This window comes from Pseudopipra pipra, chromosome 4 (genome assembly GCF_036250125.1).
Source record: "Pseudopipra pipra isolate bDixPip1 chromosome 4, bDixPip1.hap1, whole genome shotgun sequence".
In the NCBI taxonomy this organism is placed as follows: domain Eukaryota; kingdom Metazoa; phylum Chordata; class Aves; order Passeriformes; family Pipridae; genus Pseudopipra; species Pseudopipra pipra.
In genome coordinates this window covers 14,851,878-14,878,305 of record NC_087552.1, presented here as the reverse complement: position 1 = coordinate 14,878,305, position 26,428 = coordinate 14,851,878, and the positions used below count along the sequence as shown (strand labels likewise).

Here is a 26,428-nt window from a genome sequence, read left to right as displayed (position 1 = left end):
GATGGATATTCAGATAAATCATTATTCTTTCCCAAGGAGAAGGATGAAGGTGAAAATGTTTTTGAAGATTAGGGTCCGTGCAGACCTCCAGACTGAGCTGGGACAAGCCTCCATTTTGCAGTTTTCTCCTGCATTTCTTCCAGACTCCCTTAATGTCTCACAGTTCCTTGTGAAATCTCCCCCTCAGACGTTTGTTTTTACCACTTTGTGAGCGTGTTTTTTGCTTTCCATTACACTTGTCACTGACCTGAAATATGAAAATGTACTGAAAAAAAAGTCTTTATTCCCTGAAAATATTTTAAGCACAAGTTTTCCTACAGCATGTATGAGGGCAAAAAGACACAGTTTTCCCTCTACTGTAATGGGATTTCCTGTTACATTGGAAGGTACTTTCTTTGGTTGAAATGGGAATACTCAGTAGCAAGCAAATACTTGTATTGTTATGTGTTATCAAATATTATTCAGCTATTCCCATACCTGAAAGAAACTGGTCCTGAGGGAAGCACATTCAACTTGAATTCAGGGCATGCCTTGGGGAGGGCATAGATGGAGGAAAAAGAATCCATAATAAGTTAATCTGTCAAAAGCATCTTCTCCTGTCGTGATCCCAGTATGTCTTAACAGAGTCTGAATGGGGGCAAGGAACATCATCTATCCCTCGTTAGCCTTCACTGAGGGCAGGAATAGTGTATGAACTTCTGTCTTCTTAAAACTAACCATAACAATGATTTGTCTGGGAAGAAACAGGAAAGCCCTTAAGAAAGTGTTAGAATGAGATTAGCAGCAACTTGCTGTTCTGGTAGCTCTCTGCATGAACAACTTTTTTCTGATCCTCTAAACTGGACTTTGCCTGAACCTCACCACGCTTTCCCACCATGCAGTCACTGGGCTGCATGCAGTGCTATTCTGAAACTTGGTGGTAAAATTTCAGATGCTTATTTGGCGCTCTCTTTGCATGCTAAATTCAGAACCCCCCTGCTCTGGCAGCTCAGAGGCAGTTTAATGGAATATATGCCCCTCTTTACAGGCCTTTTCTTAGTTGAAAAAAGAAAGAGCTGTTTGTCCAATAACGTTTTCTTCACATCTACCCCTGAGAGGATCCTCCAGAAACAGAGTAGCATGGAGAGCATCAGAGAAGCTGCCATCATACACTTGATTCATTTTATATATTGCACTTGAAGATTGTGGCAATTGAGAGTTCTGAAATGCATAGATGAGTAGAAGGAAGAGGTGAAAATCCTTTTCTTCCAAGTATTTCCACTGCCTCTCTGTGAGGGTTCTTTGGCGTTCTGATTCCTGAATGCTGGGTGGTTCCACAGCCCTAGTGATGACCTCTTTGCTTTGCCCCAAATCTCTTTTCCTGAGAACAAATGCTGCAGCATTTTGTGTTGTGGAATGTGTGTCAGTAATGTAAGCAGTAAAGTTTTAGGATAAATTGTTATGAAGACACTGAAGAGAAAAAACCTATATGGTGAAGTATGTAAGTAGAGCATCTAGCAATAATTCTGCTTTGGGTATGAGAGATAATGGCCTGTGTTTCAGTGGTAATAAAAATGTTCTATTAAGTTCTCTGAACCCATTGCAATGTGATAGAAAACAGCAAATGATGAAACAGTGCTTTAAGGGGAGCTTACACATCCAGTGAGCATAAAATAAACATATTAAAATAGAAAAAAACCCCCTGATTTCCAGTACTTATTGTTTTATCACTTCCATCATGGGTATAGGATAAAAGAAAACTCTTACTTGCTTGTTAGAAGAAGAAAGCTCCTACTTGAAGTTCTTACTTGGCAGATGTCAGTTGAAAGCTCTGCTAAGGAATATGCTGCAATGTCAAACTCTGTTGGGTAATTTTAGACAAATGTGTCATGTGTGACATGGAAATATGGCATGCTGTACATTAGTGATTTCCCAAGTGTTTGGATCAGGTAGTAATGTGCTGAGAAAGTGCTCTTTATCTCTCCACACTGTGTACTTGTATAGCAGTGGGGAAAGGCTTTTGGTAGAAATTACTTTAGTCAGAAAAAGAATCCATTTACAATATGTGCCTTCTAACATCTTTCAGACAATGCATTGTATTAAAGAGGCATTTTTTGATTAATGTTTTATAAACATTTTTCAGCATGACAGCTTAAAGTCCCTGTAAAATTGTAAATGCGTGCATAGTGCTCACTTCCATAAAGTCAAATGCCATCTCATAAAGTCTAGTTGGATCCTGTCAGTGACAGTGACACAGAATCAGTACCTTGGAGCATTAAAATTAATTTGCTTCATTTATATTACTGCGGTGATAGCTAGATGAAAAGAGTCCTATATTTAAATTATCTTAAAAATACCTTCAAATATTTTAGGGTTTTTTATTATTATTATTTTACAGTTAACTAAATGTAGTGAAGTGCAGCATAATATTTTCATGGGCCTTTTAAGAAGGTGACTACGAAATGGGAAAGTAGCAAAGGGGAAAGGGGTGGATGTGGGAGGCTATACTGTGTGCAAAGCTGGAGGAAGGATTAAATGGCTCTCAGTTGTGCAGGCTACTAAAGAAACAGAGGCCTTTGGCCAGGGCTGATACACCACAGCCTTGGAGCCAAACTGGAACACCCTGGAGCAATGGAGAGCAAAGAGGACTTTCCTGTGCTGGACTGTACGAGCAGTCCTCTCACTCTTCCTTGCCCTGGCTGAAGGTCACGGGTACACAGTGTTTCTCTTGCTAGTTGTTCCTCAGGTTTGCAAAGTGCTTATGTGAAAGAAAGAGCTGAGTGACTATGCAAACAGGGAGAAAAATGAAATGTACTCTGTATCTTCTCTTGGCTGCAGTGGGACTGTGATGTCAGTGCCCGCTGCCTTTAGTGGAGCTTAGTGATTTTAGTGGAAGCACCCAAAATTTACACTGCTGCAATGATCTGAATCAAAGGTCTTGGGAAGCAAACTCGAGGAGACTGGAAACATGGGAGTGGAGAACAGGAGGGAAAAGGAGGAAGGAAGAAAATACAAATGGAAAAAGAGCCAAAGAGCAATGAGGAAGATGGGAACATGCACTGGTAGGAGAAACATAGCCAGGCAAAGGGGAAGAGGGAAATTTGGGTTAAAAATGCTCTTGTTTGAAAGGGATATCTATGGAATGATCTCTGTGTTTCCTCCCTTCTGCTACAGCTGTCTGTATTCCTGGTCAGGTGAGGTGCTGCTTTCTAATCCAGCTGGATACCACATTCCTTCTTTTTTTGGAGGAGGATGGAATACAAACCTTACTCGTGCCTGTCATGATGTTTGGTCAGCTCTGCTCCAAGAGATGGACACACATTCATGCAATAAAGCTCTTTAAAAGATTTTGGCAACTCAATAGCTTGTTAAACCCTAATATGAGCAAAGCTGCCCAACTTGGCACCAAACCATAGAAAAAAACTTTGTCATTCAGGTCTCACGATATGTTGTGAGTGAGAGTCTTTGGCAGAGGAGTTGAATTAGGCTGCCGGAAGCCTGAAACTTCCTAAACCACAGCAGCATGAATGGGTGTTTGTGGCATGAGGCATGAGCCTTCAGACCATGGCAGCAATCCTAAACTTAAGGAAAATATTATCTGGAAACTGATAATGCTAGTATTCCTCCTCCAGTGCCAGTCAAGATGAAGACCCACAGAAGTCAGTCCACTTACCCTGAAATGCAGATAAGGATGATTAATGGCTCTGTGAAAACAAAATCCTTACAGGCATTGTTCTTTGTACATGTGAGTGCAGCCTTAATGCTCCAGATGGCAGATAAATACCTGAGTAATATTGGGGCGTGGGGAGAGGGAGTAGCTGCCATGTACTTTTGAGGAAGCTGAAGCCTAAAGTAGTGGTCTGGGTTTTTTAATATATGTAACTTGATCTTGTGCAGAATTTTACTTGCCTTGGACTCAGTGTAGCTATCACACTCCATTGGCACTGGAAGCAATATGCTATAAAAGATGAGGAAAAGAGCAGTGAACAGACCAAAATAAAGATAACCATTTTGCTTAGCACCTTCATTCCTGAAAGATTTAAACAAATTTCATTTATTTTATTAGTTCTGTCATAGTTCTGCTCATGTTACTCCTGTTCCAGTCAGTGTTTTTGTTATAGCTGCTCCTAGTGCTAGTTCATAATCTCAGCTTGAAAATGCATAATGGGCTAAGATTCAGCATACAACATCAGCCCAAGCATTACAATGTCACTTTTCTTCCTTTGGCTGGGATTTGATTTTCCTTTGGTTTGGGTTTTCTTGTTGTTTTGTGTTTCGTTTCTTTCCCATGTGTCTCATATGTATAAGAAAAATATAGGTTTGAGGTTTTCTAAGAGAAGGGAAAGTAACTATTAAAGCGTGTTTTTCCTAGTTGGATGTTTGCATGAGTTTTATATATTTGGAAAATATTAGCGGTCATACTGATGCTTTCAGTTACTACATATTGCTACTAAAAAGTTTAGACAACATTTTAAAAAATAAATAAAATCCATGCTGTTTTGTTTTTAGCTTTATGATAATGTTACTGACACAAGCATTTGTGACTATACCATGCGGATCTGTCATGAAATATTTTCTGAGAGAGTTGCAGACTGGCTGAGTTGGAATTAAAAATCAGAAAGTGCCTAATAAGGCAACAGGGCTTTTTCAATTTCCATTGAACTATTCCTTACATGCAAAAATGATAATTATTTCTTCTTTTCCCCAGTTAGCATTTCCTGGTAAATAACAGGAACTTTAATTGCACATTTAGTAGCTTACAGGAACCTATTGTTGTGACATGTATTTAAACAAGCTGTGAATTAAGAACCTCTTTCCACCCAGTGATCTAATTATATTGTCACACTAATTATAGTATTTTGTATTTATATTTGACAACTTTAATTTTCTTTTCCTAGTTTACTGAAATAGCTTTTCTCTAGAGAATTTACCTTTTAGGCTGGAATTTCTTATCTTTTCTTTCAGAAAACGTACAGTAATCTAAAACGTGTCTCAGTCACTTTGGGTCCATTCTGTTCATGTCTCTGCCATTAGTGTGATCTTAGGCTGGTCATTGTAGTGTTTCTGACTCTCTGTAGGAGCCCCGTTCAGTTTAGTAAAGTGGTTTTGGATCTGTGGATGAAATTGCACTACCAAAACACCAGGTACCATCTTACACACATAAATATAGCAAGTTCATAGCTTGAGACTCTCATATATTTTTCTGAGATTAGAGAATAGGAAAGGACCCACAAGGGTCAAGTTGAGACTTGAAAACAGGCAATAAAACCTTTATCTGTTTGAAAAAAACAGAATGATGGGCATATGAAGTAAATTATGTGTCTTGGTGTAATGAAAATGCCCATTTAATTTCTATCCAAATACTATCTATTCCCAAGCCCCAGAAATTACTGTTAATAATAGGCACCCCTATGGTGTGATAGGTTCATGATGTTTCGAAGGTAATTATAATACTGAAATTAAGCATGCAAGCCCTTATTGATTTGATTTGGTCGTTCCCTGGAAATACCCCCATAAGTAAAGGCTACTAGCATGGGGATGAGATTTTTAGTGGTGTAATGTGATGAAGCTAATAGAAATAGTTACAAGAAATGGTGCTGTGGAAACATGAAGATTTCAGCAAACCTAGTCATGCGTCAGCAATAGTGGGGCACTAGTCGAGTGGGAATATTCAACAAATAAGCTGTTTGCTCACATAGGGAGGAGGCAACTTTGATGAAGGGAAACCTGAAAGGGTGTTGGGGACGGGAATCTATCCAATATATAAAGAAAAGTTTACATGAACGTGGCAACTTTGGCTGAAACATCTGCTAATGGGGAAATGGAGGGGCATGTGGCACAAAGCTCAGCTTTTTGCCACTGCTGAGAAAGGAGACAAGGCAAGGCCAGTTTGGATGGGGATTTGAGCAACCTGGTCTAGTGGAAGGTTGTCCCCTTGGCAGGGGTTTTGGAACTGGATGGTCTTTAAGGTCCCTTCCAACCCAAACTGTTCTGTCATTCTATGGGACATTCTGATGAGCTCTGTGGAAGTGGTGTTTAGTCTGCTTCACTGCAAGGTTGATGCTGGCAGAAAATTCCGAGAATGACGTTTGGGATGAGGGAGAAAATAAGGTATGTTCTCAGGAGGCTCCTGAGGAATTCCAGCTGCTCTTGTTGGTGACGATGCAAATATCTGGTCAGGCAAGACAGAGCTGGTTGCAGGTTTTGCCCACACCTGCACTTTGTGGAGCATGGTAGCAAAGTTCCAAGATTTAAACAGATAATTTTGAACGATACAGTGTTCAAAGTAAACCTAATCGGTTTCATTACTGGAAAACTGAATGACATTTAATTTTACTTATCATATCATCAAATGGGAAGATTATGCATGGAGTTATCTAAAAAAATTAGCGCTGTGGAGTGCAAAATCAAGCTCTGAGGAAAAATGGCCCATCTTTAGCTCTCAACACTCACTTCTTTCTGCATCTGCCAGCTTCATACTGCAGCTGCTGCCTAACTCTTCCCAGGCATGAGCACTTATTGCTCACTCAGTTTACTAAACCTTTTCTCTCTTGTGCTCTCTCTCTTCTGAAACACACAGGTAGAGCAGAGATGTGAGCACTCACCTGCAGAATGCTTGACTCTGCCTTGACTGCATGAATCAGTCAAAGCAGGGAAGGCTGTCATTTGGGTGCTCACCAGCTGGCAGGGAGTGTGCCAGGAAAACATGACCCTTCTGCAGTGGTGAACAGACTGAAGAAAGGTCACAAGCAGGAGTCGGGCAGGTTGGATGGAGGACAGTCATGCGAACACAAAACAGCACAGTGTGAGGAAGTAGTAAATAAGCAGTAGGGACCTATGCTCAGCAACTGAACAGTCATGCTATAGCAGAATGTGTTGTGTGTGAAGCCTGCAGCAGCAGTTTGACAACTATTAGCATAGTTAGAAAAGATCTTTTATGGCATTCCCTATTCCTCCCTTTCTGCCACAGAACTTTCTCTGCTGTGTATTTTTTGTGTTCATGTTCTTGCTGGTTTAGGTTGGATTTTTTAATATATCAAACTTCTGAGTCTTCATTTGGTTTCTTTTGGGTTTCTTTCTTTTTTTGGTGAAATGTCAAGGTAACATAAAATGCTTTGCTTTTATCTGGAGCTCAAAGACAGAGCTGAGAGTCTGTCTCCTGTTTTTCTGCCTGCAGGGATTCCCATGCTGAAGATTGTATTTGCAGGTTATGAGCACCTGTCCTTAATTTCTGTCCCCTTGCTCATCTATCATCCTGCTCAGATTCTTCTTGGCAGCCTGTTGGTACCAACGATAAAATCCTGGATGGTTTCTAGGCAAAAGGTAAGAATTCCTGGATTTCATTTATAATGGAAATTGTGCTATGGGGAAAAAAAAATACCTGAACACAAGTCCTAAACTCCTCAGGTTCCTTCTTGGTGATCCTGTGGTAGGGATTTTTCTGTTTCTTTGCTTCCCCTGTGACAGTGATAGTCAGAGCAGTATCAAATTAAAAGTGCTGAACTTTATCCCCCTTTGAAAAGGGGGCTGAAAAGACTCTGAAAAAGTTAAAAGCTTGAAGTTAGACTTCTATGCTTAATTCAAATAAAAAATTCATTCGAATTATGAATTCAGAATATGCCCCATAAAAATGGATCCACCTTGAGCTAATTGTCACAGCTTTAGATCTCCTTTATGGAGAAGTGACAGAGAGGTGTCCACTGGAATGGGAGCTGGGCAAATCAGATAAAATGAGGGCACTTTCTGAACTGGATTGAAGTAGGATGAAAACACCTTTTAACTTGGGTCACCCTTTTGCAATAGCAAGAAGTCTACAGCAGTCTAGTGCATCGCATTTCATGCCAAAATTATGACATGGGATAGCTTGTAGGATTATAGACTAACCTAGATGGTTTGGCACCAATATCACTGATTCAAATTATGCTTATTTCAGTACAAATTGAAGGCATTGATATCTGACAGCCATTCTGTGATTTATATGAAATAATTGCACTGGTTTTAGTTGGATTCTCAGAATAGTAGTAACCACCTTGCAAAAAGCTAGTCCATGGAATAGATTTTAATGCTGTCTTTTTAATAAAGATCAAGCCGTGGCAACTGAAGCAGCCTTGACAGCCAGTTTCGGTGATGCTTCATAGTGTGGGAAGCCCAGCTTCACCAGTACCCCACATTCTCCACTTACCAGTGTAGAAATTTTATTTATAACTCTCATATTTCCAATTTTCAGCAAAACCCAACAGGTTGTCATTTCACTAGCTTCACTCCACTAAAGTAACCTTGCTAACCTGAATGCTAAAATTCTAAAAATCAGTGATTTTCATGTGTTACCCGAACTGTACAAAGCAGGAAAACTCAGTTTTCAGGAACTGAGTTCAGAAATCAGACCTTTTTTTAGATATACTGATCTTAGCCTCCAAAAATGGAAATTTGAGAGTCAAATATCATTTATCCAACCATCTGAAAGTCATGGGTTTTCTTTTAATCAGAAATTTCAGGAGGCATTTCAGGTTGTATAAAGAAAATTCCATGCTACTCCTGCAGAAAGATAACCTAAAGTTGATTCAATGACAGAACAATCCCTGCAATGCTGACTTCTCTTCAGCATGTCACTGCTCTCTACTGCCAAGACCAGGAGTGGAGCTGGAGTTCATCCAGACCTCCCTGATCCTCAGGGCAGTAATGGCCTTTAGGGGCTGCTGTCAGCTGCTGCAACTTAAAACAGCCTTTAAACAGAGCATCAGAACAGTCAACTAGCACTGGAGAGATTTACAGTTCACCAGCACTAGTTTCTTATTCATTAAGCATCAAATAAACCTCCTGTGCTAATCAGACTGTAATGCTACTGTAGAACCACTTTGGGGGATTGTTGTTCTGTTGCAGCAGTTTCTTCAGTTGGTCTTCTGTATTATTCACAAATGTTATTTTAATTACTCTTTGAAAAAAATCAATGAGGTTGGGTCTGGTACAGTTGCAATAAGTATAATAGAAGTGAATGTTTTGACTGGATAATGGTCTCCCGCTTTGAAAATAAACATGTCATCATCACCCTTGATGTTTATTTTCTACAAACACCTTGGCTTCATTTTGGCATCTCTCTTGCAGGGGGAGACGGTTATCCAGTCACAGTACTCAACTGCAGTGACATTCTTACTTAATTATGATAGTACATGTGATCTGGTTGTATGAAATTGAATTTAAATATTTAGAAGTTCATCTACACTAAGGTATTTCTAGTTTGTAAATATGGCATCAGAATCTGCCAAACTACAAAGTTAAAAAATTGTTTCCCCAAACAAAATGTGGAATGATGTCTCTCTCCAAAGTCTCTTGCTGAATAATATCCAAAAGACTAATCTCAAGCAGCTGGATTTCACAATAGTTAAATACTGGTGTTTCTGAGGGGAATATAGCCTATTTTTTTTTAAAGGTTTGGATTTTTTTTTAAGGGTTTACATTTTGCTGGAGTGATTTTCAAGCAGTGCTTGCAAGCTTTGAATGTACAATATTAAAGGTTAATATCTACAATAAGAATCCCCATCAGACATCTCTCAGACTGCAAATTGCTTGTTTAGCCAACCCTCTGGAGATGAGAAGTCTCGCCCTTGACAGACAAATGGCAGTTTGTCAGGGCTTTTCACCCAAAAGACTTAAGGAAAATGGAGGTCCTAAATTTTAGGAATTTGCAAATGTCACTGATTTCCCTCTCACTCAGGCCAATTCATCCTGCACAAGAAAGCACCAAGTTTTTTTGTTGCAGAGCACACCAACAGTCAGCATCCTTCAGAGTGACCACATTGGTATACAGGAGCAGCTGAAAACCTAACACCTTTTAAACCTATCACATTTCTCTCCTAAGTTAGAGAGGCTGCTTCCTCCAAACTGGAAGCATGATCATCTGTCATTGAGTTGAACTTCTGTCTCACACTGAATAAATAGCTCAGCTACCATAGTTGGCCAACTCTGTGGGGAAAACAGAGCTGGACCCTGCCATCAAATAAAGGCATGGGGTTTTTCTCTTCTTCAGCAGCAGTAGACTACAGCTACAAAATCATCAGGTGTCCCCTGGCATAAGATCACCTCTGGACTGGTGGATCTTGGCTTATTCCTCAGGAAGGAAGGTATAAACACTGAGGTGCGTGGCATCCACCACTGCAGCAATGACTATCCTTTGAGCAGGCTTCGAGCCATGTGGAAGGAAGCCAGGGAACACAAAGGTGTTGGTAGAAATTTTCTTTGCACACTTTCCCTAAACGGGTCAGAAGCTCTGTGCTGCAAGTAGTTTGAGTGGGCTCCAAATAGTTGCTTTCTAAAAGGCATCTGAGACCCATCTCCTCTTCCATCTCTGGTGCTAATGGCATAGCCCTTGTGGTTCCTCTCTGAAGGCTGTCTGTGTATGTGGAGGTTGGGATGGGCTATCAGAGACAGAAACATCATCACAGAACCCAGAGTGGCCCATCAGCTCCGTGCTGACTCCTCTCTCAACCTCCCAGAAGTACATGCAGCATTTTGTTGCCTCTTATAAATGAAAATCTTCTCTTGTGCTGTTGGTTGTCTTCTAAAAATATAAAGAGTGACTGTTTTGTTTGCTGTTTGCAGGCACTGAAGTTAACCAGGCAGCCCAAAGCACCCGTGAAGGTATAATTGTGGAGATGGCCTGTGTCACAGTGAATGTATATATGTACTATACTGTACACATGGACAATTGAGACAACTGGGTTTTGTGAATGTTGCTTCAGTGCATATTTTATTTTTATATATATATATATATATTAGAAGATACCTGTTAAGTGCCTTACAGATGCATTTTTGGCAAAAGCATTGTTTCCAGAAGCCACTGCGTTGGTTACTGCAAGAGGTTGTACAGTATTTTGGAGTCTTTAGTTTTTTATTTTTCTAACCAAGTGAATGGTCATGACTGACAGCTGTTTCTTCCGTTGCCCCTGCTGTGAAGCCAAGGTGCACCAGCTGTAAGTCTCTGTTTTAAACTCGCCAAAATGACCAGAAGCCTATCCCACTGCTGGCTTACCATGGGGAAGAGCTTTCTGAAGGTTTTTTTCTGAGATTGACTTGAATTTCTGTGTGACTCTGTTACACTCCCTAGTCATATGACTGTGACATGCCTTTTTCTTCTGAGTTTGTGTATACTCAGCATGGGGCCATCCATTGGATAGAAGCTGAGAAGCATGAATCATTTGCATTTGTTGACACAGTTGTCTAGACATTCCTTCAAAGTTAATGGTTTCTCAAGAAAATTCTTTTAATTCCATTGTATGATATTGTGCCATTGTATGTCTTAAATGCCTCATAAGCTTCTTCAAAGAAATGGTCTGGTGCTTGGGATCTGAGTGAAGTATTTGTGTTTGCAGCTAGGAGATCTTTTTGTAATTTATCCCTGAAGAAAACAAATTTTTGGTTTCCTTTTTTTCCTTTTCCTTCCCCTGGTACAATGCATGGAGACCTGCAGTGACAGAATTTAGGATGCTAATATTGAAACAGAGCCTTTATTGTAGTATGCCAAGCTATGTTTTCTTTACTGCTGCATTGGTAATGAATAATACCTTGTGAGGACAAGAAACTTGACAATTTTTTTTTTTTTGTAATTAAAAGGATCCTTAGAGAAACAGAAATGCTATCTTAGCTCATTTGACAATCAACCACAACTTTTTAAAAATTATATTACTCTTTTTAATAAACTTATATAACAAAAGAATATGAAATACTATTTATAAGAGAAATGTTGAAGAGAAAGGAACCCAGGCATGTATTTAAACATATAGCCAGCAATGCATCTTGTCTGGATAGATTTCAGAAACGTACATAGTCCAGACTGGGAGCTGTACCCATGTGCAAAAAGTGTGCTAGCAATGGTGCATTAAAGTATTAAAAGTAATTAAAGAAATAGGTCAAACTTGGATCGATATAAATGCAGAAGTTCCACGTGTGTCATGGTTAACACTGCAGCTAATGGTGCAACTGAGTGCAAACACCTTGGAGCAGATCTTTAGCAAATATAAATTACTGTAGCTCTGATACGGCTGTAGCCGCTTACACAAGCTAAAGATCTTTTGTGTGACAACAGGCATGTGAAATTCATATCCTTTTGCCTTAGTGAAAAAATATTGTGCTTGGTTTACCCAGTCTGTTATTTCTAGTCTGTTATTCCTGTGAAAAACAGGAAAGTAATCTGGTACCAATCCTCGGTGCTTTACCAGACGGTCAGTCTCTGTTGCCGTCTGTGTGAGAATCTACGGGGTATGCTGACAGCATCACCCTGCTCAGAATTGTCATCACCAATAAAACGACCATGTGACAAAGGTGTGGGAGGTGGCAGCATGCGGAATTCTTTCATTCCCTGGAGGGGGATCGATTCTCCCTGCTGAGCAGGCGAGAGGGCTGAGGGACGCTGTCCAGCGCCCATGTCCCCCTGGGCTGTGCTCTCTGCTCACTGGCCAGTGATGAGATGGGCAGTGGGCAGTGAGCTTGTGGATTTGATCAGTGCATCCCTAGATAGCACAGTCAGATCCACCTGTGGGGAACTGGAGAGAATAGCATGCATGTGCTTGGGCCAAATGGAAGGTTCCCCTTCCCTAAGCATGTTAAGTGGTTACTGGCTCCATATGGGAAAAAATTCCTATGGGCTTAAAAACCTTCCTTGCAGCAGGGGACTGCTTTCAGACTCAGGACAGTGTCCTTTTGTTCTGTTTCCATAAACCTGAATTTCCAGAGTATATAAAGATTCGATCCCAGTCCCACTGAAATTGATGATTCTTTCTGTTGGTTATGAAAGGCAGAACAACAGGCCCAGAAAGAGTGTTCACTTCTTCAAAATATATGGGAAGAGTTCAAGCAGACAGTAACTGACTGTGGCTGTGTCAATGCTGAATAGTCAGAACACTGCAGGTACCCCTACTGAGCTACCTCTGCGTACTGAATCTCTGACTTTCAGTACATCCAACAACTTGCTTATTTTCCACTGAACACATCCTTTGTTTTTTGTTAATTTTTTTTCCACGTTTAAGAATATTTCAAACTGTTTTATGGTGTAGCTTTGTTGGAGTCTTTACAAAGTCCTTTTTGATTGCTCGGAGCAGCCTGAATATTGTGTATGAGCGTTGGAGGTGTTGGTCTAAAGGGAATATAAAGCAAAACTGAAATATGTATTTTAAATCCATACTTAAACTTAATTATGCACATCAATTTTGTTATGTTTAAAGACTGTTGAGATGTTTGTTTTATGACTTGTTATATGTCTTTAATAAACAGAATGGTTTTGAATTTAATTTTGTTAATAGGAAAACAAGATAAAATTACTGATCCTCTAGGTCAAATTTTACCTCTGTTATCTATGTTTCATTCTTTTCTGGGTGAGCTTTTAAACTGTTGGCTTGTTTTTTAAAACAAAAAAATCCATGAACTGTATGGAAATATTTTATGAACTTGGGGAAAGAAAGTCCTCAGAATATTGCCAGTTGTCATCAACTGAAAATTAATTCATTGAACCCAAACAGTTTTTCAGGAAAGAATTAGAACAGTTCTGAAGTATTTTCCACTTCTTGGCTTTAAATTTAACCATTATTAAACATAATCAGGCAAAACAAGAGCTTTGCCCATGTTAAAACATGAGGATTTTCTTGAGCATCAACATTTCTTATTTCTGCATCTCTACAATCCCATCTAATGATAGCAGAGGTAAAAAAACCCACCCAAACAAGAAAACAGCACTTCAGAGGTCACAGGGAATGTTAGCACTTTGTGTTGAGTTACTCAAACATGTTATTTCCCTCTTTTGTGCGCTAAACTGAAAAGCTTTTGATGACTCCAGTAATTTATCTTACCAAGATAAATAATTTTTAATGTACTTAAAATCAAAAGTGTGGCTGTGTTTTTTCTTATGGATCCTCTAGTTAGTGTGAATAGGTTATGTGACAGAGAGGCAGTCTCAGCAGAAACTGCACAGTTGTGCTTGTTCACAGAGCAGAAGGAGAGTAATCCAGCAGCTTGGTTTTACAGAAGTAGTCCCCTATGTTACTCTGGCAGTCAGGGAAGAGGGAGCTGTTAGTTTTATTTGTGTATGGTTTTCTGTGGAAATATCTTGACAGCAGGAGGTTAGAAGGCAAGATGAAATATGGTCTGTCTGCAAGCACATTGATTTATGTGCAAGTGCATACGTGCATAAGAGATGAGCAGTTATATATGTAGAAATGACTAGAAAGGACCAAGTCCCTGGTATACATTTTTTTGCAAGACTGCATATGGAGAAAGAGCTACTTTTTTTTGATGTTATTCTGCCATTAAAAGTAAAATTTCAGACACTGAATTGTGTTTTGTGTTGAATCATAATCTCATACAGAAGCTTTACCGCAGACAATCACAGCTTTGTATTTGTAAACTAGACTATTTTGCACTTAAATAGATGTTAATGCGTTTGGGAATTACAGCACAGTAAAGGGCTAAATCATAGTTTCTCCATTTCGTTATAATCCAAAAGCATTTTTATTACTATTATTATAAAGTGCCAGAAACACAGGCAGTCCCTCGCAAACACGTTAAATAGACAAGAGACTAAATTCTGCCCTTGGTTACACTTGTACATCTCCAGTGCAAGGTTGTTAAGCTGCAGAGCAGTCTCCCCAGGGAAGCTGTTTGAAGAGCCCTGCCATTGTTCTAACAAAGCTCAGGGATAATGTAGCACATGACGAGAGTAAATGAAGAGTACTTTACTTTAGATTTGGTGGCCTGCCCTCTCCGGCATCTTGCAAACTGAATCTCTATTTCTGGCTGCCTATTTCCATGGATAGCCCCAATCTCCCAAGCATCCTGTCAGGACAGTGTCAGACAAGGGATATTGTCTCCTCTTTGCCATTTTCTTGCTTCAACCACGTTATCCCTTGTGATAATTAGACCATGCCTTCTTTGAGGAGGCATTTTGACTTCAACTCTTCAAAGTTTACGTGAATGGTTCCTGTAAAATTCTTTCATTCAACAGAGGGCACCCTGCAGGACGGTAAGTAATCTTCTGCAGTCACATGGACAAGGACTTACCGATGGCTTTAACTGTGAAGGACTAGAGAAAGCAAGAGAAAGCAATGCTGAGAAGTGCAGATGTGAGACGTTGCTCCAGGCAGGTCTGCTTCCTGCTGGATTCTAGGTGTAGCAGAGGTCATGGAAGCAGCCTCTGAATTGTCCTCTTGAGAGAAGGATGGAGAGTGAGGTCTTCAGTGAGAAGTGAAATCAAATTTGTTGGTGATCAAAAGGACAAGAGAGATGCCTGTGTTGGAAACAACTGGTGCCAATGAGGTCTCTCGGCTCCTCCCCTAAGCAAATTGCAGTCTTGGTGGAATATCAGCTTCTCAGTCCATCAAATTGCAGTAATCAAGTCTGGAGCTGATCGGAGCATGAGTCACCACTTAATTTGCTCATCAGTGGAGGCCAAGTTTTCAAAATGCTTTTAGATGCATTTCCACAGAGATTTCTGCGAGCCAGTGACCTATAGAGTGACAAGAAAATTAGCAATAGCTGCTGCTGAATCAGCCTCTGCTCCCTGCCACTTACCCTGCTGACCAGTTTTGGGCAGGGAAGGAAGGTAAATCAAAGGCCTTCGGAATTGCTATGCAGAAAAGAGCCCTGCTGAGTTGATCCCAACACCTGGATTTGTTGAGAAACAAAATAACCTGTGAATTTTTAAACTATCTGGTAGGTTCAAATGAACCCTGACTGTGTAGCTTGCCCCGCAGAAGCAGGCATGAGATTAGAAATTGGTTGTGATCCCTGCTCAGAGAGGCAGCCAACACCCAGCAGCTGTAGCACACAGAAGAGGCCACACATCTCCTGAGGATCCCGTGCTGGTGCGTATTTATTGCCCACTCTTTACCTGTGTTCAAAATTGCTGCGTGGTGCAACCATTTTTCACCCAGTTAGGAAGAAGGAAAAAAGCCTCTGGGTGGTCTCCTCTGTGAGTGGGCACCATCTAATATAATAGTCACAAAATCAAAGTCTTGCAGATGTTAGCATGGTGGGGTTGGTTCATCTCTGTAAGAGAAAACTTAATATTTGTGGTCAGTTTTCTTATGAAGCGATTCAAAATTCTAAGGGAAATCAGCTGCCTTGAAAGGGAAGAAAATGGCCTTCCTTGAAGGAAAGACAATTTCATTGATAGGATTAAAAAAATTATAGAGGTCATGTGAGAGCTGGCCTTTTGCCAAAATAAATGCAGGAAATAAAATTTGAGAGTCCTGTGACAATAACTGGGTATGAAATTCTATTGACAAAAGCTTTTGCAGTTCTGTGCTCCCTCTGTTTCTTAGCACCATGACTGCAGTCCTTCCCTGTTGGTGTCCTTTGTCTGCTGCACTACCCATCCCCAAGATGTTACAAAATTATTTTATTTCCTGGTGCCCTCCCTGTGTAGTTTTGCCACTTCTTGTCAACACTGTTTGATGAAACGCATGATAAAATGTCTTTTTACCTATCATCAATCTAAGTCTCCCCCCCTTTTTTTTTAACTTCTCCCAGTTAGTTGTCCCTATCTGAACCTCCTTGTGTCTCACCAAGATGATGCTCTCATCTGCTCTCCGAGCTCTCTTAGAGACTCCATCCTGTAGCCAAGAAACCAGGGAAGCTTTCCAAGATGCTGCTTGGGGAAGCAGAACTCGGCTTTTTGTGCTGACACTGAAGAACAGGAACTTTGCCCATGCAAATTATCGTTCCTGTGTTCTTCATTAGGACTCACAGCTCCCGTGGAAGGAAAGACCCGCATGCACATTGGCCTGCAGCTCACTGCTGTATCCACTGTAGTCACTATCAGTCCTTTGGGCAATCCCATACAATTGTTGATACGTTTTGCCAAGTTCTCCAGCAAATTCTTGCTCATTCCGTTTCACAATATTGTTTTAAATTAGAGACATTTTTCTGTATAAAAATTGCAAAAAACAATTTTTTTAAAATCTATTTTAGGTCACTTTTTGTCTGAAAAATTAGCTGTAATTTCCAAATAGTGGCTTAGCACTAAAAAAGATGCATGTTCTCTATTTGACTCATACGTTCACTCTGCCCCTTCCCCAAACCATACGCTCTTTCAAGTACCTCACAGTGAGTTGCCTAAAGCCCTTTTTAGAAAACAGCTACAACATCTGTTTAGGTCCAGTTCTCTGATAAATAAAATATATCCCAGAGGCATAATAGCATACTAAAATAAGAGTATGACACAATTTCAGCCAGCTAATATGGTAACTCTCTTTGATGCAGCTCACGGAGTGTTAATGTGAGAAGCCTGTGTCTTTCCAGCTCGGCTGTCTGGGAGCATCGTGCATGGATCTCTCCCCGAGCCGGAGCCAAATCCCACAGCGGCGTGAGCAGCAGCGTGGGAGCAGGGCCATGCCACCCTGTGCTCACAAACTCCCCACTTGCTGGCCTCTCCAAATGTAAAAACACAGTGGAATTGTGATACGTGAAATTTTGTGCGAGCCAGGGGAACAGAACAGAAGTGTTGTGGTCTGCGGAGCCTGACTGTTATCATGTTTCTGTTCAGGTAACACGTATTTGTGACATGAAACATTAACGTGTAACCTCTCTGATTACAAAGAGCATAAAGAGCTGTGTAGAGCTATACTATCACACATCAGTGTTCCCAAATAATCCCATTTTAAGGATCTATTGGGACATTCTTCAAAAAACAAGTAAACTCAAATCTTGCTGGTATCAGTTTTTTGAAAGATTTTTAGATAGTTGTTTTGAAAGTAAGGTGCATAGTACATGTAGAAAAACTCTTTTCCATGTGTATCACAATGTATGTTAAACCATTACTTTCTATGCTCTATAATCTAATATTTTACAAATATTTAGGAATGTATTTTCTTATCTAACACTCCACTTCCAATAGCAAACTGCTATTGCTTATCTGCTTATCTGCTAACTCTCATCCCATCTGAATTTTTAGCTTTGGTAGATGTAAAAATATGCTTCAGTGTATTGCCAGCAGCAGCTTTCTATGTTTAAAAAATAAATTTAATGAGAAATTTCAATATTTTCCAATACTAGTGAAAATAAAATTTAGTCTGTTAAGATGGCACAGTGGTATTCTTTGAAAAGCTGCTGCTTTGGATGTGCTTGGAATTTTTTGTCAGAAGCCCCAGTTTAGGAGCTTATTGTCTTAGTAACAAAATACTAGCTCTGAACAATCCCAGAAGCATAATACATTAGCAGAAGGAAAACAGTATTTATAGCCCATAATTCAGCTGTTATAAATTATGACTGTAAAGAAAGAGAAAAGTGGTCCTTTTTAAAACTTGCTGCCAGATTCTGGTTTCAGCAATGCTGAGTAAGGTAAGTAATGTTCTTTTGATTAACAGTCAAGCCTTGAGTGGTTTTCATTTAAAGAAGACTTTATTAAGCTTTTTTCTCAAATTCATCTTTTTTGTTCTGTTTTGAGCAGACTTCCATCTGAAGAAAACTCTCAATGACTTTTTAGCCAACATTAAATCCCCACTGACAAACAGATGAGAATTATTATTAATTTGCTCCAAAAAGAACTAATAGGCTTTGCCAAATAAATCATGCAGATCACTAAGTGTGCTATTCATCTCTTCTGCAGATTATTGCTTAAAAGCCATGATAGTTGTCCTTTAAAAATCAAAAGTCGAATAAGTCCTTTGACTTGAAGTAAAAAATTTGGACTGATGGTTGTCTTGGGCCTGACTATTTTTTGGTTTTTTGCAGTTTGGAAAATGAGAGGGATGGTGAGCACAGGTTCTTGGTGAGTGTGGATTCTTGGCTTCTGGGAAACTCGACCACACGTGGAGACTGGAGGTAACTGGTGTGTGTTAATGAATGGTTCAGTTATTTATCCCTGACCAGTATTACGGAGAGCCCCAAGTCTTCTGAGAAGCCAGAAACCACTAGCAGAGTTGAACTCTTTCACATCACCTTTGCCAGTGCGTGTCCATGTGTCTGTCTGTGTGTCACAGTCCAGCGCCCAGTCCAGGTCCTGAAGTATTCAAGTATCTTCCACAGTTTCAGTTCTTTCTGTTTTGAAAGTAGTAGATACTTTGTGCTCCTCTTGTCTTTCAAGAGTACCTTGTAGGTAATTATGTGATATTATTAGCTGTTTGTTGATTTGAGCTTAGTTGGTACAGTCACTTGTGATTCTGCAGCACACGCTTCATCATCTCTTTGGTTTTTCCTAATTAATTGAAGAGTCTGATCACCCACTTCCAACTAGTTTTTAAGTACCCTCAATTATTTTTTTGTTTGGGAATTGATTTAGAGTGGGAACATGTGTCAGCTAACTGCGAGACATAATACCACAAAGCCGTATGAATTAACAAATACTGATATGTACTTAGCATGTATCCTAGATACCAGTGTTTATACAAACACACAAAGGATGCTGCTACAGGCTGAAATTAGAAGCAGCAACAATGTAGTTTATCCAAGTCAATATTTCTCTAGTAAAATTCAGTTCAGCATGAGGCATATATCCCATTCAAACTGTTCAGCATCTTCACCAACAACAGGACTTTCTAGATGACCCTTATGCCAGTAGAAGTTGTGGTTGTACTACTCAATTAACATTCAGCGTGAGGTATTTCTCCAAATGCTTTGACCACATCCTTTTAGTTTCTCCTGTTTGTCATTAAAATGACGTATTATAAATTCGCCAAGTCATGCAAACCAGCACCATTTTGTTTCATGGGCACACTGTAAATTTTCACAGGAAAAAATGTGTTTACAAACACTAGGGCTGTTTGAACATTAATTGTTGTTATCTTTCAGTATCTTCCATCCATGAAGTTTAGCTACTTCTTAATATCAAAAATCCAGCTGTACAGGCACCAGAAAACAAACAAACAAAAAAAAAAAGTAGGAGAGAGGAGGAGGGGAGAAATCCGTTTGTGGCCTTTGGTGGTTTTTTTACTCAGAATATTGTACCTTCATAAATGATTAAATGTCTCTTCCTTTTAAAATATATTGAGCTCTTATTTTTATGTGAATGGGTATTACAACACCAGAAATTCAACCTCTCACTGAGAAAAAAGGTGATCATAAGGATGGAAATACTATTCAGGCAAGTAAGACCAATGCAAATGCAAACCTTTTGCCAACTCCTTGAAAGAGATCTGAAGAAGTGTAAACACATGGGGCCTACATTTCCCAAAATAAGAAATGGTGACAGATGCTCAGCTGGCTCTGACACATCAGGTAACCATCACTCTGGGAGGACAGGTGCTCTCTGGAAACTATTCATTTTTGAAAAGATTGAAAAAAGAGCACTCAAACACTGAGGTGCCCAAAAATTAATTTGGTTTGCAACTACGGATTTTGCCTCTTTCTCAAGTCTCTCATTCTTTCTTCTGTGTGGCTTTTCTTCCTTGCTCTGTCTGAAACCAGAAAAAAGGGGGTAAAAAACCCAATGGGACTAGAATAATGGGTATATACACATATTAGTTGTATATTTCCTTATCAGTCAGCAGGTTAATTTTTAGATGCTGTTTTGATTACATCTTTTCTTTGGTTAGTTGGTTAAAGGTTTTCCAGAGGTTTTTAAAATATACTTTACACACAGCAGAGAGACTGTGAGTGGAAAATGCAACTTTGATTCTGCCCTATTCTTCTGGCCACATACCAAAATGCTTCATTTTGCTCTGGTGAGAGAGGCAGTAGTGAAATGAAAACATGCTTTTCAGTGGAGAAAGCCATAACTTTATTTCTAGTCCACATCTCCCAGCATTGGATCTTGTTATTTTTTTGGCTTCAGGAAGGCTGAAAGATGGCTGTAGGAGGACTTAGAACTCTGGGTAGCTGGATGGGCATTAAAAATGGCCAAGAATATCCTGGATGATGGAAAGAGAGGATTTTGCACCATATTTTTTGCAAATTTTGCCTAGCTCTGTATTTTCCAGCAGCAGAGTGTGTCTTATGCAGACAGTCCATTGAAAAGCCTATGACGATTTGCCTTAACTTGCATGGTCTCCAAAATTCAAGCTGTAAATTACATGGAAAGTAGAATGCAACTAAGGTATCAAGAGATTGTGTTGTTTTCCAAGAGCTGTGTTGGAAGGCACATTGAAGCAGCTGGCAAAGGGATCTTTGACATTTTCATACTCTTTATCTTACTGTAGTGAAGAGCAGGGATTGCAAGTGGATTTATTCACAGGGACAATGTTATCAGTCTGTGGGACAGCCCTGCAGACTGAAAACTGCAATAAGCTGTGGAAATTTCTGAGCTACCTTTAAACAAACAGCTTGGGTATCAGGAGCAGCCTGGTGTGGCCGCGTAGAGCTGAGTGCAGCCTAATTTCATCTGTTTAATTATGTGCAACAGGCATGGAAAGCAAAGCTAGATTTTGTCAGATATATCTCAATGCTTAATAACATGCTTTCATCAGTGTTTTCTCTATGCCTTGTTCTTTGTAAGCAGTACTTAGCAGTTGATAGTCCTTCAGAGAGAGTGCTGACTGCAGCTGAGGAGTAATCCTAGAGAGCAGAGAAACAGATATCTTCCATTTTAGATACTCAGGCCCAAATGCCACACATACATGACTGAATGAACTTATACTCAGGTACTACATGATAGGACAAGTCAGTCAAATTTTCATACTTTAAAGAATAAAAGCAAAATTGTCCATCTTGTCAGTTAATTGATCTGTACTTTCCTCTGCCCCAGGGCCTGTGCACCCTCATCCTGCAAGCAGCGCTGCCTACAAGAAAGCTGGAGAGGGACTTTTTATAAGGGTGAGTATTGATAGGACTCACCTATCAAGGGGGAATGGCTTTAAAGTGAAAGAGGGTAGGTTTAGATTAAATATTAGAAAGAAATTCTTTACTGTGAGGCACTGGAACAGGTTGCCCAGAGAAGTTGTGGATGCCCCATCCCTGGCATTGTTCAAGGCCAGATTGGACAGGGCTTTGAGCAACCTGGTCTAGTGCAAGGTGTTCCTGCCCATGGCAGGGGGGTTGGAACTGGGTGATCACTAAGGTCCCTTCCGACCAAAACCATTCTATGGTTCTGTGATTCTGTGTTGCTCCTGCTCCCTCCCTCATGCCAGAGGCCCCAGTGCCCAGAACACGGAACAGGCCGCTCTGTGACATCAGCCCCAGGGCCGCGAGCGCTATGGGCACCGCGTTGGTGGCCGCGCTGCTGCGAGGAACCCTCACTTCTGGCAGCTGATGTGTGCTGCTGGCAACTATGCTTCTGCTCTGCCTCCTCGTCCTGCTGGCCGCCTGCGGGCCTGCACTGGGCACGTGGAACACCTGCGGGTACAGAGCCCTGGGCTCTGGGAGGGAGTTTGGGCAACGTCTTGGGGGTCCCCTGGAGGGGGCCCCCTTGTCCCCTGTGGCCACACCGCAGCTTTCCAAACCCCACGGGGGAGCCTCAGTTCCTTGCCAGCAGCCAGGTGCTGGGGTGGACAGACACACAGCCCACAGGCTTCCCTGGCCTGCTCCGTGCAATGCCTTGTGGGGAGGGCAGGCGGCTGAGCTTCAGCCTGAGCAGCAGCAAGCCACGGAGCAGGGCATAATGACTTTCTGCTTACAGGGGGGTCTGTGGGGTCCGGTCCATGACTTCTGATGAGGACCAAGGCAAGACCCGTGTTGTGGGTGGCACAAGTGCTGAGGAAGGGGCCTGGCCCTGGCTCGTCAGCATCCAGGATCCCGAGATATCAGGCACGGGGCATCTGTGCGGAGGTTCCCTCATCAGCACACAGTGGGTCCTCACAGCGGCCCACTGCTTCGTCGATGCCAGGTAAGGAGGACTAGGGACCAGGGATATCCCCACACCACCAGTGGGTGCCCTGTTGGCAGCACCACGTGCTGCTCCCACCTCGTTTCCTTGCAGTGTGCCCAGTGCCTGGGCACTGCAGACCTCAGCTGAGATTGCTCAGGAGAAGGCTGAGCTCATGCCACTGCTTCCTAGCAGCCTCCAGCTGACATTTCCAGAGCCTAAGGCATGCTAGAGCAGCCTGTTAGACTGTTAGAGCAGTCACAGACTCCGCAGTGCTGCTTTCCTCTCTGCCTTGAGAAACAGAAACCTGTCAGCTGCTGAGATGCCGCAGCTCAAGGCTCTGCTCGCTCTCACCCTCCTTCCATTTGCCCTCTAGAAACATCAGCGCTATGCGCGTGGTGATCGGGGCCACCCAGCTGACCGAGCTGGGCCCTGGGGCTGAAGTGCGCCAGATCCAGCGGCTGCTGGTTCACGAGAACTACAATGCTGCCGACCAGAGCAACGACATTGCGCTGCTGGAACTGGACCGGCCTGCCGAGTGCAACCTCTACGTCCAGCTGGGCTGTGTGCCCAATGCCACGGTGGATGTGTCAGAGCTGGAGACCTGCTATGTCGCTGGCTGGGGTGCCACCACTGCAAGAGGTAGGTCCCCAAAAAGGCAGGGCAAGCTCAACACACTGGGGAGATGGGTTGGGCTTCCCAACAGCAGAGCCCAAAGCCAGAATCAGGCTGCCCACTCCCTAAGGGCGGACAGAAGGGACATAGTGCTCCAGTGCCTCTCCAGAGGCAAAGCCAGGCCCTAGGGAGGGGGATCACCCACAGTCATAGGAGGAGAACTGGCAGAAAGCTGCTGGATATTCTTTCTGTGCTCACAGCTCAAAAATCAAGTGATATCCTGCAGGAGGCCCAGGTCCACCTCATCAATGTCCAGCTCTGTAACAGCAGCGATTGGTACGCTGGGGATGTCCACACCCACAACTTGTGTGCTGGCCATCCAGAGGGAGGCATTGACACCTGCCAGGTAGGAGCATGTGACGAGCCACTTGGCCCCCAGCAGCACAGACAGCCCCATCACCACCACCCAAACACAGCCCAGTGTGGGCTTGATCTGGCCCTGGTTCCCCACTGCTGCTGTAGCTTCCCTCTCTTTTCCCATCTGTGGGGCCTTGCCCAGTGCCCTCCTTGTCCCAGAGGTCTGGCACTCTGCCCAGAAAGCCCAGCTAGTGCTCTTGGCAGCCCAGAGGTCCAGATCCTGACCCTGAAACATCCATCCTCTGCGCATCCAGGATCACTGTGCAGAGACAAGAGAGAGCCCAACCTCACAGGCCCCCAACCCACTCCCAGCCAAGCTTCCGGAGGCTCCAGCACCAGTTCAGAGCCCCAGTTCTGTGCTGGGAATACAGCTCTGATAGGGGCTCTGAGAGAGGAGACAGCCCTAGTGCTGACAGGGGCCACCCATCACCACCTTAATCCTCTCTGCTCCGCTGCAGGGTGACAGCGGTGGTCCTCTCATGTGCAAAGACAATGACGCTGACTACTTCTGGGTTGTTGGAGTGACCAGCTGGGGAAAAGGCTGTGCAAGAGCAAAACGGCCTGGAATCTATACCTCCACTCAGCACTTCTATGACTGGATTGTCATCCAGATGGGCCTGCTCCCAGATGTAGGCGCTCCTACGACAGCACGGACGTGGGGTTATTATCCAACTGCCACACAACCCTGGGGTCCGTTTCCGACCGCTGCATGGCCCACTCAGAATCCATGGCCAAGACCACCCGCCACACAGCCACCATGGCCAAGACCACCCGCCACACAGCCACCATGGCCAAGACCACCCGCCACACAGCCACCACGACCAAGACCACCCGCCACACAGCCACCATGGCCAAGACCACCCACCACACAGCCACCACGGCCAAGACCACCCACCACACAGCCACCACGGCCAAGACCACCCACCACACAGCCACCATGGCCAAGACCACCCACCACACAGCCACCATGGCCAAGACCACCTGCCACACAGCCACCATGGCCAAGACCACCCACCACACAGCCACCATGGCCAAGACCACCCACCACACAGCCACCATGGCCAAGACCACCCACCACTCAGATACCAAAGCCGCCACCACCACCACCACCACCGCCACCACCACCACCAACCCCCGTTCCGAAGCCGAAGCCACCACCAACACCAGTGGACAAGTCTTGCCCATATCCAGTCACGAAGCTGGTGAAATTCTTCACTCAGATGGAGAAGCTCCTGCAGGCCCTACAGGGAAAAACAGCTTGAGCAGCAGGATGAACAGGATCCAGTTCAGGCTGCATGGGACCATGACCATTTCCTGCCGAGGTGATGCCTGCTGACCCAAAGGCAGCCTCGGTGCCAAAGGCCTGCTCTGTCCTGCCCACACTGCTCCTCTGCATGTACACGAATGCTAATGTTGACTTAGTTGCTGAAATAAAATTGCCTTTTTTCACAGTTAACCATGTTTTCAGACCAATTCTGCCTCCTGGACAAGGCAAGGGCTTCCTTGCCCAGGACCTTCAAAGTGAGACTCTGGGCAGACCACTTGGGCACAAAGGGAAAGAGTCACTGCAAAGTGCTGGAACTGTACCTGGTCAGAGAGGAGGGTGCTCAGAGCCGCCATGGGATGGAGAAGATTGGCACATCAAGTCTAGAAAGAGGAAAGAGGAAAAAATAATGCCACACGCAGACACCTTATGGGGTATGCATTAAGGCACACCAGCTGGTGACTAGGGCCTGGCCTAAGCCTTAGCTAATGGAACAGGCCTGGGAAACTCCTGAGCATGACAAGCAAAATTGCTGACTGTCACAAAGAGAGGGAGAAGCTGACAGGAGCTACAATGCCCTAAGGAAGAGCCAGATTTCACAGGTAGCGAAGGGGGATTGATGTGTGAGATGGCCACACTTCACAGATGCTCGAAGCATGAAGTGGGGTCATTTTGGGGAGAAGAACCTGGCAGACCAGTGGGACCCAGGAAACTGCATCAGTAGTGCCATGGAAGGCCAAGGTGAGCTAGCTAACAGTGCCTGCAACACCAAGTCTGTTCACAGGTGGGGCAAACCTTGGAGCCAGGGCGGAAAAATAGGAGGGGTGGGTCCCCTGTTTGGGAGGCAACAAGGGAAGAGAAGGGGAGGAGTGGAGGAAGATGAAGGAGTTGTATGAACATGGCAAATGGAGAGAAAGGAGGATCAAGGAAGCCATTGCACAGATGCAAGCTGCTGATTCATTTGCTGGTTTGAGCCCTGCCCCTGATCACCACAGGATGGGGAAGAAGATTCTTTGCCCTAGGCTTCCTGCAGCAGAATTTCAGAGGTCCAATATATCCTCATCACAGCTAGGCTTTGCGAATGAAGATTTGGGAAAGGCTCCATCCACATTTGTTACAAGCACGCTGGTGGCTAATGAGGCCAATACGAGATAGACAGGTCCAATTGCAAAAGGCACAGCAGAAAGACTCCTTAGGTGGTATATTCTGCAAGACATGATTCTTTCTGCGTTGTCTTTTCTCCTCAAGAGTGATCCTGTGTGCGTTCTCAAAGGCATCAGCAGCGTTACAGATGGTGTGTCTCCAGGCCTCCCGATTGGAGGCCAGAGTAGACCAGTTATGATGATCAATATGGCCAAGGCTGAGATGTTGTTTCAGGGAGTCCTTGTATCTTCTCTTCGGGGCTCCTCTCTTGTGGCAGCCAGTGGCAAGTTCAC

The 26,428-nt window shown here is 42.9% G+C and overlaps 2 protein-coding genes across 4 annotated transcripts in view; both read left to right on the top strand.

Moving 5' to 3' along the window:
• The window catches only part of SLC10A7 (solute carrier family 10 member 7), a 148,176-nt gene extending 133,880 nt beyond the window's left edge, over positions 1 to 14,296 (top strand). For all 3 annotated transcript variants that reach the window (XM_064651720.1, XM_064651719.1, XM_064651721.1), the window contains 2 exons: positions 7,157 to 7,302; positions 10,576 to 14,296. In XM_064651720.1, the coding sequence (XP_064507790.1) occupies positions 7,157 to 7,302; positions 10,576 to 10,620 (191 nt within the window). In that variant the 3' untranslated portion in view covers positions 10,621 to 14,296. The remainder of the gene's footprint in view (positions 1 to 7,156; positions 7,303 to 10,575) is intronic.
• Positions 14,297 to 22,079: 7,783 nt separating this feature from the next.
• On the top strand, positions 22,080 to 25,184 carry LOC135412808 (acrosin-like). The gene is made up of 5 exons (XM_064651717.1): positions 22,080 to 22,233; positions 22,511 to 22,717; positions 23,073 to 23,338; positions 23,572 to 23,717; positions 24,187 to 25,184. The coding sequence occupies exons 1-5, from the start codon at positions 22,163 to 22,165 to the stop codon at positions 24,988 to 24,990; spliced, it is 1,494 nt and encodes a 497-aa protein (XP_064507787.1). The 5' UTR covers positions 22,080 to 22,162; the 3' UTR covers positions 24,991 to 25,184.
• Positions 25,185 to 26,428: the final 1,244 nt, after the last annotated feature.